This window comes from Arvicanthis niloticus, chromosome 6 (genome assembly GCF_011762505.2).
Source record: "Arvicanthis niloticus isolate mArvNil1 chromosome 6, mArvNil1.pat.X, whole genome shotgun sequence".
NCBI classification, from domain to species: domain Eukaryota; kingdom Metazoa; phylum Chordata; class Mammalia; order Rodentia; family Muridae; genus Arvicanthis; species Arvicanthis niloticus.
The window spans coordinates 2,400,944-2,417,982 of record NC_047663.1 but is presented as its reverse complement, the minus strand read 5'-3'; the positions used below and the strand labels follow the sequence as shown (position 1 = coordinate 2,417,982).

The window sequence follows — 17,039 nt, the reverse complement described above, 5'->3', positions numbered from 1 at the left end:
AGATGGTGGCCCTTAACCTCTGGCTCTCAGCAGAGTTGAGCAGCAATGGAGCCACAGACACGACCGGGAGGAGCCGCTCCCTGTGCGTCACCTTTAAAACAACTCAGTCCAAGTGTTTCAGATTTTTAGAAAATGTAGGGTGGGGCTCTACGTATGTAGGTCTTCTTGGGGAGCCTGAATGGAGAGCCTGCTAGCCGACGCTGGGCCTACCACCAGCCTCCGGGCTTCTGAGAACCCACCAGAGCCAGAGGTGACCCCTGTTGCAGGTAATGGCTGTACAGCCAAGCACGCTTCGCTAGAAGTGCAGTCCTGTGCCTTGCGAGCCCCCATGTCCACACGCCATCTGTGCTGTCACTGTGCAGCTGCCTGGCCCTTCCCACCTGCCACCCTGTGCTGTTCCCACTGGAGTGGGTCCTCCCAAGCCTGACAGGGACGGCAGAACAGGCCACTGGGAGGGCCGGGCTGCGGCAGCCCGTCTGTGCCCATCGTTCATTTCCACGTCTTGTCTCGAGTCGTGTTTGTGTATCAGTTGTGGCCCGAGGGGCACTTGGGTGGCTCAGCCACCTCTCAGGGAGGAGGCTAGTGCCTCAGCAAAGGACATGGCCATCTGGCCAAGGCTACAGCCCTGGCATCTGTCCCCAGCCTGTGAAGTCAGGGTACATGCGCCTCATGTTTGTCATGTCTGCGTGTCTACAGTGTGCCTCCTGCGGCGCCCTGCATGCCTGGGCTGGTTTGTGTGACCTACTGGGCCATGTGCTCTGCACAGGAGCAGAGCCACTCCTTAGACTCAGCCCAGGGAGGGGCGTGGGAACTTACCCAACCACAGTGAGCCCTTCCTTAAGAATGGGCTCATCCGCCCCAGGTTGGGAAGGGGGCAGCTAGTTCTCACCATCGTGCCCACTCCACTGCCTTGCCTGGAGCATGTAAAATGACAGTGGGTAGCTGTGCTGGGGCGAACAGGCCTTGAGACAACACCCAGCTCCCACCCCGGTTTCAAAGTGGGCTATTGGGCTCTAGCACTGGGGGTCCCAAGAGCAAGTCCTGATGGCACAGCTTAACCGGGACACCAGCCCAGACTGAAACTGCTCTTTTTCCCCAGGAATCCCTTCGCCAATGTCCATCTGAAACCAACAGTGACCAATGACAGATCAGCCCCTCTGCTCAGCTGATGGGCTCCTCTGCAAACACCACCTTGTCCACACCCGCCAGCCGATGGTGACCACGGCATGTTCCTGTCCGGAGAAGACCGCCTTGCCCCACTCCCTAGCATCGTCTCACATCGGCCCAGCCTGGGCTGGATCCCAGGTGTTCCTGGCTGCCTCAGGAGGTCGATGCCCCAACAGAGGGGCCAGCACTCGGGCGACAGGGCTCTCTGATCCTAACTGTGGAACCTTGAGAGCCTCTGGACACAGGAGGACATTCTGTCGGCTTGTAGGGAAGGGAGCCTATTCCTGAGCTGATTTTTAAACTTTTTTAGTTCACACATGTCTGGTCAATAAACATGTGCTCACCCGTGTGCAGTGTGTGATCTGTTAGCCTGGTGGTGTGACCAGGAACGGAGTAGGGGTGTGACTGTACCCTCACAAGAGTGATTTATCATGAGCGCAGCTGTGCTGTTGTGCAGAGGAGCCGGCTCCAGCCCAGCGCTCCAGCTGCTTCACCGCTTCGGCTACAATGTAGGATCTCTATAAAACCCATCAGGTCTGTGTTCCGATGCAGAAGTTGTAGGATGCAGGTTAGACCCAGGCACATGTCATCAGTTTCCCCAAGAGATCCTCTGGAGGCACCCACCCATTATGTAGGCACACAGGCTAGCCCAGGATAGGGCAGGGTAGGGAACACAGGAGTCCCGATGACAGTCTCCTGCCTCCTACTCCACAGTCGCTGGGCTCAGGACAGGCTAGAAGCTGGGCAAGTGGCTGCCCTGGAAGGTCCCCTTTCATCTGACCTAAGAGAGCCCCCTTGAGGGACAGGAGAGGGTTGGAGGAACCTTACCTTGCATGTGGGGGCAAAAGGACAGAGGTAACAGCCGAGTTCCCCATCTACCATCCCCCAGGGTGTTAGCTACAGACCCCCAAAGAAAACACGGAGCACGCAGGCTGTTTTTTCTTAGCTTGGTTTCTCTTAAAAAACAAGGAACAAGAAAACCATTGCACCAGCGTCCATCCTAAGCCTCAAACTAAAAACAAAAACAAAACAGAAAACATTGCCCCCACCCCCAAAGCAACAATACACTTTACATGTCTTTGGCAACAATAACTTAGATTCACCCCGTTTTCATTCACTCCAGCAAGTTACAAAAATATTCCCTGTACTGCCCACCCCAGCCCTGTTTCCTCCCAGCCCTGCCTGCAGGCAGGAGCCCCACAGTGGCTGTAGGGTAACCCCTACTTGCCTCTAGCCACCAGGGTGTGGGGCAGGCACTGCCCTGCAACAGAGAGGTGCCCACACTACCCTGCAGAGGGAATCTCTGGGGCAGTCCAGCTGCAGCCTGGAAGCCCCTGCTACTGGACAGGACCTAGGCCAGAACAATCCAGACAGACCCTGTGGGGAAGGCCTTCCACAGAGGCAGTGAAGGGGAAATAGCCACAGACTCTGAGATAAGGGCTTGGAGCCCAAAGGTCCAACCTCGCTCAAAGCAAGCCTAGACCTAGGTAAGAAAGGAGGGGGGACCCAAAGGGACCTGCAGGCTTAAAGCCACCTTGAAACCTGGCCAAGTGTCCTTTGGACACATGGCAGGACCTAGCCAACAAGCTCTTAGACTGCCTGGTCCTGGACTGAGGCCAGCTCACCACCAACAGCCATATAGGAAGAGTGGCTGAAGGGTGGCGGGTCTTCCCAGGAGTGGAGAGTCACCTAAGAGTCAGGGGGCCCTTCTTGAATATATATATATATATATATATATATATATATATATATATATATATATATATATATATATATATATGCTTACAGACACCCACAGACCCTCAGGCTCCAGGCATCTCCAGGGGCTACCAGCAAACCCCAGCGTCCACGCAGGACACTTTCTGCCATCAGGGCAGCACGTCCAGGGCTAGATGCAGGCCTCTCGTCCACCTGCTTCTCCAGGATGCTGTAGGGTGCCGGTGGTCCCCATTCTTTCCCAGTCACCATCCTTGTTGCTGCCTGGGCAGGATGGCAGGGGCTCCAGTGATGCCAGCCTCCGAAGGGTGGAACTACCTGGGTCTCAAGCCTCTGTGTATTGGCCCCCAGCACCTGCTGCTGGGCCTGGTAAAGGGGGCGATTTGTGAGCATGTGGGGAGATACCAGACAAAGGTTCCCACATACCAAAACTCATCCACCCCTACAACTACCTGGCCCAGTGACAGGCATGTTCATGTCTAGATGAAGGATGGGACCACTTATCCCCCCCCACCCCCACACCTATGTAACCCAGATCCAATGCCGACAGTGTTTAGCAAGTTCTCCCTATGTCTGTACACATGGAAACTGAGGCCCAAACAAAGACGGTATGGTCAGAGTCATGTGATTGTCTCCCCCTGCCAGGGATGAGGGTGATGAGTTCTTCTCTCAAGGCTACCACGGCCAGAGCAACTGGGGAAGAGGTATCCAGAGGGGAAAAACAGGCAGAAGGGACTGGTTAAAACTGTGAGTGGGCTATGGGAAGGAGCCTGGCAGAGGAGCCTACCCTGTGTAGGCAGTTGAAGGGGGCACATGACTTGACAGGATGGACTATATGGTACCACCACCTGGGTAAAGTCCCAACAGAGACTCCTAGCCAAGAACCTCAGACCAGAGATAAGCCATAGATGGTGACAGGAGTAGAAACCACCATGCTGGGAATGTTCTAGTAAATCGTGGGAGGCTATGGTCAAACTGAGACCAGAGCAGGTGCCCAGCCTTCGGCTGTGAAGCTCACAGTAGGCAGGGTGGGCGGGTCCTGGGCCCGGGAGGCATAGGTCAGGTATGGCAGAACACAGTGTCTGCCCAGAGACCAGGGGCCAGACACTGTTAACAGGGCAATGTCCAGCAGAGCGGAGGCCACCAGCTCTCCCCTGCTAACACCCCTCATGGATCCCCATTCGCGGTGTCCCTCGGCTCCACCTCAGCCCCCACCATACTCATACCTCCCACGGACTGAGCATCTGAGTCGGATACGTGGGTGATGGAAAAGCGGGAGGCAGGTGTGGGCGACACGGTGAAGCGTGAGAAGGGTGCAGCTGGCGTCGGAGGCGCCGTCAGGACAGGGTCAGTGGGATCCGGCGCAGTCACCAAAGCAGCCTTGCAGGGCACCAGCGGCAAATCACCGTCCCATTGGAACCTACTGCCTGCAAGTCAGTCCGGAGGGCCACGTCTGTTATATGACACTCCCCCCACCAGCCCCACTTAAGATGACACTGCGTTTTGAATCCAGACCACCCATGACGGAGATGTCACACTCTGGCCCCCAAAACTTGGCTCACCCGGTTCGGGAACAGAGCTGTCTGGCGAGTGGCCAGCCCGCGGTGGTAGGCCGGTGGCACTGGGTGAGCCGGGGCTACCCTCCAGGAACGTGGGGAGCGATTCCTTCGTGCTGGGGAAGGGCTCCCCAGTCTCTCGGGTGGGGCTCTCCTGCAGGGGCGGAGCACAGTGTGACCCAGGCTGCCCAACCTCTCTCCGCCCCAGTATACCCAAAGCAGCAGCTCACCTGGTCAAAGAGGTAGACCGTGACATCATCAAAGAAGGACACAGCCTTCTTCTTGCGTTCCAGGTCATCACAGAAGGCCTCTGACAGCAGGCTGGGCATCTTCAGCAGGCTGCGTAGATTCCGGGCACTCTGGCTCTCAGCCACTACCACAGGCACCGCTGGTGGCTCCTCCTCACTGTCCTCACTGGGCTCCTGGACACTGTAGCACCGGAGCTCCTCATCAGACTCCTCGCTGTCCTCAGTGTCCTCTTCATCCTCTGGCCGGCCCTCCAGAGCCCCGGGGTGGCCAGGTAGGGCCAGTCTGAGCGGGGATCTGGGTGTGCTAGGATTCCCCGTCCGCCCCTGCTGGGCTGGCCCTGACAGCTGTCCTGGGAGACCCTGGGACTCCGTGCCATTGCCTTCTGAGCTCAGTGGAACTGAGGTCAGCAGGAAACATTTGGACTGACTTGGGCCAGGCACAGGCTGCACTTCAACTGGGCCTTGAGCCCCAAGAGGCTCTAGCCTGGAGCCTTCTGGCAAGGGCTCCTCTGACTCCTGCGGAGGGGGCAGCACCTCGCTGGACACCTCAGGCCTGGGAAAAGCCTGCACAGACTGATGCCCTGAGCTAGGTGGGCTCCTCAGGTCTTGCTCCTTTTGGGAGTCCTGGATCCCACTGGGCTTCTCAGGGCCAAAGGTGGGTTCGGACTCAGCATCCAGGTCTGAAAAGTAGGCAGAGTCTCGGTAGGGGTTCTTCTTGCTGAGGCCACCGAGGGAGACAGAGAGCAGAGTATCGGGCCCTGGGCTCTCACCCTCTGAGGCTGGCTCCCCAAAGGCCTCAGGCTCACTTGACTCCTGGGTCTCCTTGAGCACAAACTCAGGAGACTCATAATTCTCTGTATCATAGCCACTGTCCACAGCACGGGGCTGCCCACCAGGGGGACCAGTAGCTGATGGGCTTAAGACTTCACAACCGCCATCACTGGCTGAGGACGGGATGTCCAGAGAGTCCAGGGAGTCAGGGGTCCCCACCTGCTTCTGCAGACAGCGCAAGGCTGGTACTATGCCTGACTTCTCTGTGTGTGGGCCGTCGCTGGATAGGTCGGTGAAGACTCCTGATGTGGCCTCGGCTGTGTCTTCATCCTCGCTGCTGGGTGCCTCTTGCCCCAGAGAACTGCTGCTGCTATCCAGGATGAGGGCCGGCTCAGGGACGGTCACCCAGCTGCCAGCAGCGGGTGTAGGAGAGGCAGGCAGGATGTCAGGAGCGCTTGCCTCCTCCGAGGGAAGCGAGGCTCCTTCATGGGATGGAGAGGGGACAGAAGGAAGGGGTAGCTGGGGTTCAGCAGAGCCCTCAGCCTCCTGGGCAAGTTTGGGTTCCGCAATGGGATTCTCAGCCCCACCCACAGCTGCCTCTGTCCAGGGGGGTGTGACAAGGCAGGCAGCAGGTGCCAGGCTTTTGGCAGGACACAGAGGGAGCAGGTTGAAGCAACGGCTTGGCTCCTGGCCAGGGGAGGCTGCTACTAGCCCCGGTAGAAAATCTCTGGGATCCTCCTGGGACAGGGGGTGGCCCAACTCAGGGGAGGCCCGAGGGGTCTGCTCTAAGCTGGAGCAGTCATCCCTGTAGCTGTCTGTGAAGCTGCTCACATAACCAGGATCCCAGGATTCTGGGTCTCGGCTGCCACTGTTGTTGTTGGCTGACATGTTAGAGCTCCAGTGTCCACACTGTGCAGCCTTCCCCGCCTTTCCCTCCTCCAACTCCTCATCACTAGGGGACGGCTGGGCCTCAGGACTCCCAGAGGGAGATGCACCCAGTGGGTCATCAAAGAAGGGCGGGCAGAAGGTAGCCACACCCCAGTCAATGTCTTCAGCTGGCAACATCGGGGTCCCAGGAGAGGGTGAGCGTGAGGGGCAAGGTGGCTCTTGCCTCCTGCGTAAATGGTGGTCACAGGAGCCCCACAGGCCCCCAGTGTGGGGTGCGTGTCCCAGCAGCGGCTCCATGACAAGGGATGCAGTGGTGCTCTCCTCAGAATTATTGTCCTGGTCAGTCACAGCTTGGGGGCTGGGAACACAGCCGGCACAGTCCGGATCATGGCCGGCAGCAGGCACTGCCCCCTCGAGGCGGATGAAGTACTCGCTACCCACTGAGGGGCTGTGGGCACTGAGGACCGGCACCACACCCGGCGGTGAGCTGTCAGGCGCACACAACTCCTGCAGGCGTGCTGCCGAGCCCGGGCTGGATGCGGCCCCTGGGGGAGGGTACGCCTCAGCCCCACAGCCAGCCTCCCACTTGTATTCAAAGTTGAGGCCATGGCTCGTCTCAGTGACTGTCAGCACGTCATCGCTGTCCACGTGGAAGCCGTCACTGGTGAACTGCTCCAGCAGTGGGAAAGACGAAGCAGCCGTGAGTTCAGCAGCGGCTGCTGCTGGGGCTGCAGAACCCAGGCCCGTGCTGCCCCCGGGCCGCAGAGAGCGCCATCGCCGCTCGAACTCCTCCTCCAACTCTGTGGTGCCCTTAGCACACAAGTAGGACAGCAGCAGGTGAACCTCTTCAGCTGTGGGCCTCTGTTCTGGCTGCAGCCAGCAGAACTGCATCACCTCGTACCTGCCGGGAGGCCCTCATGGGTGGCCCTGGCCACATCCAGAGGCACGCTGGCCAGGAGTATAACCTGCCCTCCAGGGACTGTTCCTTCCCTCATGCTCGGGGTGCCCTGGGGACACTGGGGGCAGTCAAGGCAATCTCCCAAAGCAGACCCAGAAGCCTGGGAAGGGGTCTGGGGTAGGGTATTTCCCTGGGCTTCCCCCATGCCTGTTCAGGCTGCAGAAACCCGGAAGCCCTGTCGAGGTGGACCAACCAGCCCCAGGCTGTAGAGTTCAGCCACCTGTGGCCCACCCCCCAGCCTGCCTGTCCAGGGCGGTGGGGTCCTCACCATCGATCAGATAGAGCCAGCTGCAGCTGGGGCTTGGGCAACTTAAGCTGCTGCTCTCGGACGGCGTAAGCCAGCACCTGCCGGTCCGAGTGTTGGGGGTAGGGCTGAGTACCCAACTCGAAAAGCTCCCAGATGGTCACACCCAGGGACCTGCAGGGGCAACCACAGTGACACATGGCTGAGCGTGACTGCACGGAACCCCTGAACACCTGTTGTCATGCCAGCCTCTCTGGGACTGGAGCTCATTACGCCACAGCCGCCCCTCTCTGGTGGCACAAATGCAAGCCAGAGTCCTATAAGGACATAAGGACATGTGACCTACAACAGCAGCTCAGGGTGGTTTTAGCCAAAATATGGCCCCGGTATTGGTGGGTGTCAGTTGGTCCTGTCCTGAGGCCCACGCCCTTGACTGTCAAGGCAGTACCCCACCAGTATAGGAACCTTAGGAACCAACCATCAACTAAGAAGCCTGTGAATGCCTCTTATGGCCACAGGGTGGCAGGCATGAGCACATTTTTCCCTGGGTGCCAGCCCTCACCCTGGCTGGACAAGAAAGTCTGTTAGAGCAGGCGGCAGAGCTGAAAGCCAGCATCTCCACTAGAGTAGCTGCGGAGGCCTGCGCTCACCACACATTGCTGGTCTTAGTCTGGTCCACCACCAGTAGGTTGCCATGCACTTCGTCCACCAGCTCCGGCGCAATCCAGCGCAGCGGCACCCACAACTGGTCAGCGGTCACGAGGTAGTCTTCCTGTAGCACAAAGGGGCGGGATGGGCGTGAGCTCCGGTCAGCAGCCGCCCCTGCACACGGTCTCTGCCCGCCCTTACTCACCCTGTATTTGCAGTGCGACAGGCCATAATCTCCAACCTTCACTGTCAGGTCAGCCGTTAGTAGGCAGTTCCTCAGGGCCAGGTCACTGCAGAGTGGTAGGCAGTGTCAGTAGAGTGTGCCAGCCTGGGTGAGCCACAGCTGGGTGGTTTGGCTCCCAGGCATAGCCAGGCAGACAGGCAGAAAGGGGTATCTGAGGGGCCACCTGCTTGCTCCCAAGCTCTAGCTCCACACCCTGCCCTGGCTATTTTGGAAGCCCTGTGTGGACAGCACCTTGTGCTTGATAATACATGTGAAAGTCAGACAAAAGATGCTCGAAGACCCCCAGCAAGGCGCATCAGAGCCCTGGCCCACTCTGCCCTCCTCCTGATCTGCCCAACAGGGGCCCCAGGCCATAGAGCAAAGTGTGTCATCCCAATCCCCAGGAGGTAAGAACTGATGAAGAAACCGAGGCCTGGAATGTCTCAGAGGGTCCTTCCAGCCGTCAGAGCCCATGTTCTAGAGTGTAGTCCTGCCCACCCTGCTACACAAGCTGGAGCCGAGGTTTAGAACAGGATGGACCACAAAGCCTCCTTGTGTGGAAGATAAAAATCACCCCAGGACTTCCTCCAACTCAGTGAAAAGCCTGGGATGCCAGCCTCTATGTAAGTCTTGCTTGGCTGGAGGCCCCCCCTGGGGTTTGGGGTACAGGACAATGCAGGACTATGGGACATGCCCTCATCTGCCAAACTGCTGTTATGCTGAGGGCTCTCTGGGTGTAGATGAAGCCATCCTGGCTGCCTCTACCCCAGGAGGACTGTGCCAGGGGACAGCTGCAGGGTGGGGTGACCTGGGTCCATGTCTATGGGTGGGGCAGCTGGGCTAGGCAGCAGGCGGGGCAGGAGGCTGGCAGCTGCCCTCTTCAACAAAATCACTGATGCTGGAGTTACTGTGCACCCACTCAGCACCAGGATATTGTTGGGGAGGACGGCCTGTGCAGGGTCGGGGCTGGCGGGCCGCTTGTCCATCGCCACTTCTTCCAGCACGTGCCCCCGGCTCATGGGAGGCTGGGCATCCTGGCCACCAGAGACAGGAGAGACTCACCCCTCCCACTGCAGGGCCAGCCCAGCCACTCCCTTGGGGCTGATGTGGGGCCCAAGTATGGCTGACTGCTCTAGTAGGCAGGATGGATTTCCTCATTTAATTGTCTGCAAGGTGTGTTCCAAATGCAAGTCTTCACAGTTTATTTATTTTTGAGATGTTTCTCTGCATAGCCCTGGCTGTTCTGGAACTCATTATGTAGACCTAGCTGGACTTGAACTCACAGAGATTCCCCTACCTCTGCCTCCCAAGTGCCGGGCTTAAAGGGGTGAGCCACCATGCCCGGTTAGTTTTCACAATTTTAAGAATTATAAATTCCTTGCAAAGTGGCTATTAGGCGCACAAAGTGAGATCACTGTGACTTCCCTGTACAGAGGCATGTGGTGGTAACGGTCGGTCAAGGCACTGGGGGACCGGGCTTTGTGGCCATGGCCTGGCTAGTCTCGCTATCCCTCACCTGTGTACATAGTTGTGCCGGTGTAGATGCAAGACACCACACGCCACCTCACATGCCATGCGCTGCAAGGTAAGGGGGTCAGGCGCCATGGACTCTGTCATCCGGCAGCTCCGTAAATAACCCTTGAGGTCCCCCTGCCGAGAGAGCACACAGTCACCTGCTAGCTACAGCTACCAGGACATCAGAAGCTTGCCACCCACCCCAAGAGAACCTGGGTGTGGTGACCTGCAGATCAACTGGCAGTCCTAGTGTTCACAGCAGTTTCAGCAGAGCCTACATCTCAATGCTGACACGGTGACTTCTGTATAAGCAGCCACCAGGGCCGTGAACGTCAAGAGGCCAAGGGGCAACACGAAGACCTCGACCTCAGGCTCTGCCCCAGGAGCTGAGTGAGCCCTGTGGCTGTCCCAGGACACCTCACACTGAACTGCCCAAGGTCCCACAGTTACCCCTGCTGATGCTGGCTCACTCTCTCTAAGCAGACCTCCTCTGAGCGAGCAGGGACTACTAGGACTCTAGAAATAACAAAAGATCCCAAGAGACAGAGCAGGAGAGGAGCCAGCTCAGAAGGGCCTCCCACTCCCCTTTGGAACAATGAGCTACAGAACAGGACCTGGAAAGACCATGCTGCCTCCCCCAGATGGCCACTTACCAGGGGACAGAACTCCATAACCAGCAAGTAGGGGGTCACCTCAGCACACTGGGCCAGGCACTGAAGCAGGTTGCTGTGCTGCAGGGCCCTGGAAGAGCCCACGAGCATTTAAGTTGGAGGGCAGGGCCCCAGCAGAGCCCTCCCCTCCCCAGATCCACCAGGTTCTCCCACTGTGCCAGCCCCTGCCCCGCCCCCACCATACCACCCACCTGTAGGGCTGTGCCTCCTCCAGGAACTGCATCTGCTCCTGCACGCTGGCGCTGACCTTCAGTTCCTTCACCACCACCTGCGTGCCACTGACACCCGAGTGTACCTCCCCCAAGAATACCTGCCAGATATGACAGGTATCACCAGGGCCCCCCTCAGTCTCCACAGGAAAAGCCATTCAGCTCCCAGTGCCGCGGATGGTTGGTTGTACAGCTCTGCACCAAGCACTCTGGCTAGAACACTCAGCCCTAGTCTGCCTGCAAGCCCCCCACTTTTCTCACTGTCTGGGGTCCACAATGAAGAAAAAGGAATCGGGTGCATGGTCCAGTCTTGGGGGGTGTTAGAAAGAGCCCCTCCCCAGGGGATCCCCAGGAGTAGCAAGCCCACGCCTTGCCGTTCCCACCCCCTGAGGCGTGCTCACCTTCCCAAACCAGCCGTGACCAATCTCCTTTAAGTACAGGAGGCTGTGGCGGCCCAGGTCCGTGGACTTGAGAAGTTGCACTGGAGCAGAACAGAAACCCAGGAGCTACTTAGCCACCATTCCCTGTCCATCTTCCCTTCCGGGACCTTCAGGGCTCAGGGAGTTTCCCCAAGCTCCCCAGCCAGGGAGGCTTCAGTAAAGTGGAGGCCACGCTTGAAGGCTGTCATCAAGGGCCAGTGTCTCTTAGGCTCTGGGGTGGCTGCTGTCACCAGAGCCATAGATCTCAATCTCCATCCAGGCCAGTCTGGGAAACGGTGCCCAGGGCCACAGGGAGAAGGAAGCCAAGCCCAGACAGCAGGCCCTGGAAGCCTGTTTGGATGCGGCAAGAAGCTGGTTCTAAATCCTGGGGAGACAGCAGAGCAACCAACCCCCCATCCCTGCCACAGGCTGGCATTCAAACACCCATCACACCAAAGCCGCCTTTGTTGGGGGCTGCTTGGCACGGCCCTGTACGGGACACACTGGGCCCATTCTCCCTGTGGGACAGGCTGAGTGAAGTCACAGGAGAAGAAGGGTCACTGTGGGCAGAGGAGAGGGCCAGGACTCATTGCACCCACTATGCCCCCTCAGATTCTCTGAATTCTGCTCCCACGCTGATAGCCCAGAAGGCCAGGGTTTGAGCTGTTGGGAGGGCCCAAGGGAGGGCAGCAGCCCTCAGGGAATAAGAGACTCAGGGAATGTCGGCTTGGTGCCCAATTCACAGAAGAGTCTCACCAGGCCCTGTGTCCCAGGACTTAGGCCTGAAGCTAATCTGTCTGCATGCCTGGTGGAAATCCTGGGGTCTCTAGGACCTCAGTTGTCCCAGAGCAGGTTCAGGGTCCTGACAGTAGATTACAGGGCAAGCACTGAGGCAGGAGAATGCTTGAATGTTAGAGGCTGGAGGTAAGGGAGAAGGCTTAGGTGGGCTGACCCATCTCACACCAAATTTCTCCCTCCTTGAAAAAAGATGTCCCCTCAAAACAACAGAGCTGAACAGTACAGAAAGCACCTCTGCCATCTCCTGGGTCCCTGACCCACTGTCCTTGCCCGTGAATAGACAAACCTGCCTTCCTGCCTCCTAGGAAGGCCTTTGAGCTGCAGGCTGCTGCAGGCCTTTGAGCCAGGGGATAAACATGTCCATGTCTGGATCCTGCCTGAGTTTTGAGCTCTCCCCCATGAGACTCCATGGGCCACAGAACCATGCATTCAGGGCTGGGACAGGTTGGTGGCTGGAGGGCCTAAGTCTCTATTGGCTCAGACAGGTACTGAGAGCCCCAGCCTTTGATGCAGGCTGGACCCTTGATGGGAAGCACTATGTTGAGAGCCTGTGAGGGCTGGCCCAAGGTTGAGGTGGGGAAAGAGGCCTGCTTTTCACCACAGTAATGAGGCACTAGGGCCAGCCACACTCTTGGCTTGACACCTCCCACAGTGTTCTTGATGCCATCTGATGGACAAGGACCAGCCCTGAGCTGAAACTTCCAGGCTGTAAGGGCTTGAGAGCTGACTGCTGTAGAGGTAGCCATGGTCCCAGGCACCACGGTGACCAGAGTATTTACTTTGTCACCTCTAGAGCCTGGAGGAGGGAGGGGATGAGCCTAGAGGAGGAGGAGGCTCTGAGAAGAAGGCAAATGAGGGGGCATCCAGGGCAAAGAAGCCAAGGGAAGATACCTGCCTACGCTGGGGGTGGAGGGGGTGGAAGGGTTGGGGTGGGGGCTGGGGGTTGGGGTGGGGTTGGTGCTTCTCTATGCTGTGTGGGTAGCCTGTTTGGTAGGGACAATGAGGCCACGTTCCTACAAGGTTGTGTATAAGAGACCAGGAGTCTGGGGTTAAGCATGCTGGGAAGAGCAGAGAAAGGTAGATAATCCAAGAACCAAATGGCTGGCCACCTGCCCCAGTTACTGCCCTTCTGCATGGCAGCCCCTTGGGTGGAGGAATGACAGACATAAGGCTCCTCGCAAGCCTGCTGACAGCTGACCCCAGGTCCAGAAGACGGTCTGTACACCTTCCAACACAGCCCAGCCTGAAGTGCAGCCGAGGAGACCCTAGCTTCCCACTGAACATACCCCAAGGGCCCACATCCCCGCTGTGCACACTTTCAGGGAGACTGGCTCACTCACCTGAGCGACCCGGCTGCTTAGCCATGGGCAAGGAGACCTCAGTGAGGGGCAGGACGTACACATCAGGACCGGTCTGTGCAGCTGCAGCCGGGGAGCCCTGCTCCGAGAGGTCGGCCACATACTCATCCCCTTCTGCATTCTCAAACTCCTGCAGGCAGGGCCAGCACAGGTGGGTGATCAGGACACAGGGTTATGGGAGGCAGACTATGAAAGGCCCCTTTCCCCTAAACTCAACCTGACTAACACAGGCCTAGAGCTGGGCCCCTGCTGGATGGTGTCTCCAAACCTGTTCATAGCCCCTGGTTCCTCAGAGACACCATCTCAGCAGAGGCCAAAGGCCTCAGGCCCAGGTGGCACTGGAAGCCCAGTCCTGCTTGGAGAAGGGCTACAGAGCTCAAGAGACAGAGGCAGAGTAGCCCTCCATGGACCCTGTCAGTGGTCTCCCCCGGTCCCCCACCCACCTCATGGCTTGGAGTAGATTTACAGGCAGGGCCTTATTCCAGTTCTTGGGAAAAGGAACTAGGTTCCTCATCCCCAGCTGGACGGGAGCAAGGAACCCAGGGACTCGTTCATCGTCCGTTCGTCGTCCCCACCTCTACCGCCTGGCTGCAGGCCATGGTGTTCCCTCAGCCCTGCACCACCAGTGCCCCAGATGCCCTAAGAGTCAGCTGCTGGGCATCCCTGGAGGCCACTCTGGGGACAGGTTGCTACTCTGAAGAGTATCAGCCTAGGAGAGACCACCCCCACCCCCCACCCCCCACCCCACGGCGTCTAGATCACATTCCAAGCAGAGTCAGTCTGGGGTAGGCCGCAGCCATAAGCGAGGACAGGACGGGGTTAATGAAAGAATACTTGCCTAGAACCACAAACAAACACATAAAACCCAAAACAGGGACGGAGTGGAAACAAGGCCAGCTTGTCCTCAGCACCGGGCAGATCTCCCGGCCACTCAGTCCCACCCCACATTTCCTACCCAGGTGAAGACTGAGGCTCTGAGAATTGAGGACTGGGCACAAACCAGAGAGCCTGGCTACCCGCTCCAGGCCACATTCCTGCGGACAGACAGCTAAACATACCCTGGGGACCTCTTCTTTTTCTAGGTCATTTGTCTTTCTGTAAAGGGGTTGGCCCTATGTTCCTCATGGCTAGCCCAGGTCTGTGCTCTGAGCACAGAGTCACTGACATCTGTGGCAACTCTCCCTTCCCAGAGCCTAAAAGACCACATTAGACTTTCCTCTAGCCCCACACACCAGGGCCTGCGATGCCCACCCCCCCTTTGTAGTATTAATCAGTCCTGGCTTCAGCCATTACCTTCCCTTGCCAGAGAGCCAGCCGGGTTCCCCCAGCACAGCGGGCGATCAGGTAGCACAGAGTGAGCATCCAGCCCCTGCCCAGAACAGCTCCAGCAGGGAGCTCACTGTGGAAGCAGGAGGCAGAGATCCTCCAACCAAAGCACACTGGTGCTGGAATGTTCTGGGCACCATGTTCCCAAGGAGGTGTGAAGGGCGAGGGTGGGAGGGACTGCTGCCAGTCCTTGTGTGGGGCCTTGTTCTCAGTGCCCGAGGAGGGGCTTGCTACACAATGGCTGCTTAAGCTCACGCTAGGTTCCCACCCCCAAGTGTACGACCTGAGGCTCTGCCCTCAGGGTCCTCCAGGATTGCCACTCTCCTTTGATTGTCCAGCCTGTTGTGTGCTGACAATCAGGAGGTCAGGAGATTGTCCCCGGGGGTGGGGGCAACAGGGCCAGTGCAGATCTGCAGCCTCTGGGGCCACCACACTGCTGTTAAGGAACTCAACGCCCATGTTTGGCTGGAGCCTGTGGTACTAGGTGCTAGGACTCTGTAAAAGGGTAATAGCATTTGGTGCAGGATACCCAGTAGCAGGTACCCCCGAGGTACAAGCGGGCTCTGTGCTTGGCCACAAGCCCTCCTCCCACCCTGACCTCCTCCTGCCCAGCCTGCAGCCCCATGTGGGTGCGGGAATGTCCAGGGCTCTGGCCAGGCCTCAATGTGCTGACAGACAAGGCTGCAGCCCCCGCAGCCCTCAGTGGCTCTCTCTCTCTCTCTCTCTCTCTCTCTCTCTCTCTCTCTCTCTCTCTCTGTGTGTGTGTGTCTGTGTGTGTGTGTGGTGTGGTGTGTATGTGTGTGGTGTGTGTGTGTGTGTGTGTGTGTGGTGTGTGTGTATGTGTGTGTGTGTGTGTGTGTGTGTGTGTGTGAACTCTGTGCTTTCTGCCCTGCATTTCTGTTTGGAGCCAGTGTGACGTGGTGGCCATGGGGTTGGAGAGATGCAGGGAGGCCCTAGGGCCTCCGTCACTAGGTCTAGCCTCCTCGGGAGACTGTAGTAAAGGCCACAGGGCCTTCAGTGGACACTCCAGAAATAGGATCACCCTTGTTTCTGGAGCCTGATGGATGTCCTCTGAGCAAAAGATGTCCAAGTTAGGGAGCTCCGGAATAATGATATCATTGCCTGGGAAGTGTATCTGTGTGACTTCACTGTCCCTCTGACTCAGTGAGCACAGATGTAAGGATCTCTGTGGGGAGCCCCTTCACTGAGAGGCAGAATGCTCTCAAGAGCCCCTAAAGGCTCCTTCCGGTCATTTCGGTTTCTCTGGACACGGACAGGTCTGACCCGGTGCTGGAATGGGACAGTGTGAGGACATGTCTACACAGAAGGTCCCTAAAGGAGGGGCAGGGGATGGGGTCCCAGGAGCCCCCAGTAGAGGGGATGTGGGATATCAGACAAGTGATTCAGTTGGTCCCCAGGTAGCTGCAGAAAAACCAACAATCACGGTAGCTCCAAGATGGAGGGGGACGGGTGGTGGGTGGACATAACGGGCCCTCCGGATCCTGTGCGAGGTCCTTACCTTGAACCCAATGCCGCCCTTCTTACAGCACAGGCAGGCCAGCATGAGGATTATGACGGTGAAGATCCCAGAGAAGGACACGGCCACCACTGCGAGGGACGAGGACCAGGACAGCTCACTGAGCGGGGCACCGTCTGCAAGGAAGCAGAGCACAAACGTCCCATCCCAGCCTCAGCACGTGACCCCTCGCTCTGGTCCCGCACCTGGACGTGGCCTCATGCCAATGGACTGAGGAATGGCTCTGTAGCCAGAGCTAGTGAAACGGCCAGGGTGGGCTCAGCTCCCACTTCCGAGGCCCATGGACACCTCTCTGTGATATCAAGGTCACTGTTGTATCAGCCTCTATATAAAGACTCACTAGTGAGGCTGGAGAGATGGCTCAGCAGTTCAGAGTGCTGGCTGTTCTTACAGAGGCCTTGGGTTCAATTCCCAGCAACTACATGGTGGCTCTTAGCCACCCTAACTCCAGCCCCAGGGGATCCAATGCCTCTGTGGCCTCCACTGGCACCAGGCACACATAAGGTACACAGACAATAGACATGCATTCAGCCAAGAACATCCACGCACGTAAAATTGGTATCAAGAAAAGGAAGGTCCACAGTGGAGTCTCCGTCTCCTCTCAAGCCGCTCAGCTCACTTTGGGGCTGGAAGGCCACTGAAGGCCCTGGCTGGCGAGGGACAGCAAGGAGCTGACTTTCCAAGGTGCAGAGACCCTACTGGCACTGAGGAGCTGCCCTGTATCTGCTGGGCAGCAAAGTGTCCCCTATTCCAACCCTGGCTTGTCCCCTGAGTCCCTGGGGCTGCT

The 17,039-nt window shown here is 58.1% G+C and overlaps 2 protein-coding genes across 11 annotated transcripts in view; one reads left to right on the top strand and one right to left on the bottom strand.

Moving 5' to 3' along the window:
- The window catches only part of Baiap2 (BAR/IMD domain containing adaptor protein 2), a 66,643-nt gene extending 65,127 nt beyond the window's left edge, over positions 1 to 1,516 (top strand). For 2 of the 4 annotated variants that reach the window (XR_013110844.1, XM_034505509.2), the window contains one exon: positions 1,100 to 1,246. Coding sequence is in view for 2 of the 4 variants with exons in the window: in XM_034505509.2 (XP_034361400.1) it covers positions 1,100 to 1,169 (70 nt within the window). In the remaining 2 variants the exon portion in view is untranslated. Of the gene's footprint in view, positions 1 to 1,099 lie in introns of all 4 variants that reach the window. The other 2 variants (XM_034505506.2, XM_034505508.2) reach the window with 1 other exon arrangement.
- Positions 1,517 to 2,100: 584 nt separating this feature from the next.
- Positions 2,101 to 17,039, bottom strand: part of Aatk (apoptosis associated tyrosine kinase) — a 39,143-nt gene continuing 24,204 nt past the window's right edge. For 6 of the 7 annotated variants that reach the window (XM_076935348.1, XM_034506742.2, XM_076935346.1 and 3 more), the window contains exons 2-14: positions 16,235 to 16,368; positions 13,372 to 13,519; positions 11,216 to 11,295; positions 10,797 to 10,915; positions 10,588 to 10,675; positions 9,936 to 10,069; positions 8,402 to 8,486; positions 8,199 to 8,320; positions 7,573 to 7,722; positions 4,670 to 7,247; positions 4,446 to 4,593; positions 4,110 to 4,310; positions 2,101 to 3,249 (exon numbers count right to left, since the gene is read on the bottom strand). In XM_076935348.1, the coding sequence (XP_076791463.1) occupies positions 3,209 to 3,249; positions 4,110 to 4,310; positions 4,446 to 4,593; positions 4,670 to 7,247; positions 7,573 to 7,722; positions 8,199 to 8,320; positions 8,402 to 8,486; positions 9,936 to 10,069; positions 10,588 to 10,675; positions 10,797 to 10,915; positions 11,216 to 11,295; positions 13,372 to 13,519; positions 16,235 to 16,279 (3,939 nt within the window). In that variant the 5' untranslated portion in view covers positions 16,280 to 16,368 and the 3' untranslated portion in view covers positions 2,101 to 3,208. Of the gene's footprint in view, positions 3,250 to 4,109; positions 4,311 to 4,445; positions 4,594 to 4,669; positions 7,248 to 7,572; positions 7,723 to 8,198; positions 8,321 to 8,401; positions 8,487 to 9,935; positions 10,070 to 10,587; positions 10,676 to 10,796; positions 10,916 to 11,215; positions 11,296 to 13,371; positions 13,520 to 14,682; positions 14,888 to 16,234; positions 16,369 to 17,039 lie in introns of those variants that run through there. The other variant, XM_076935347.1, reaches the window with a different exon arrangement.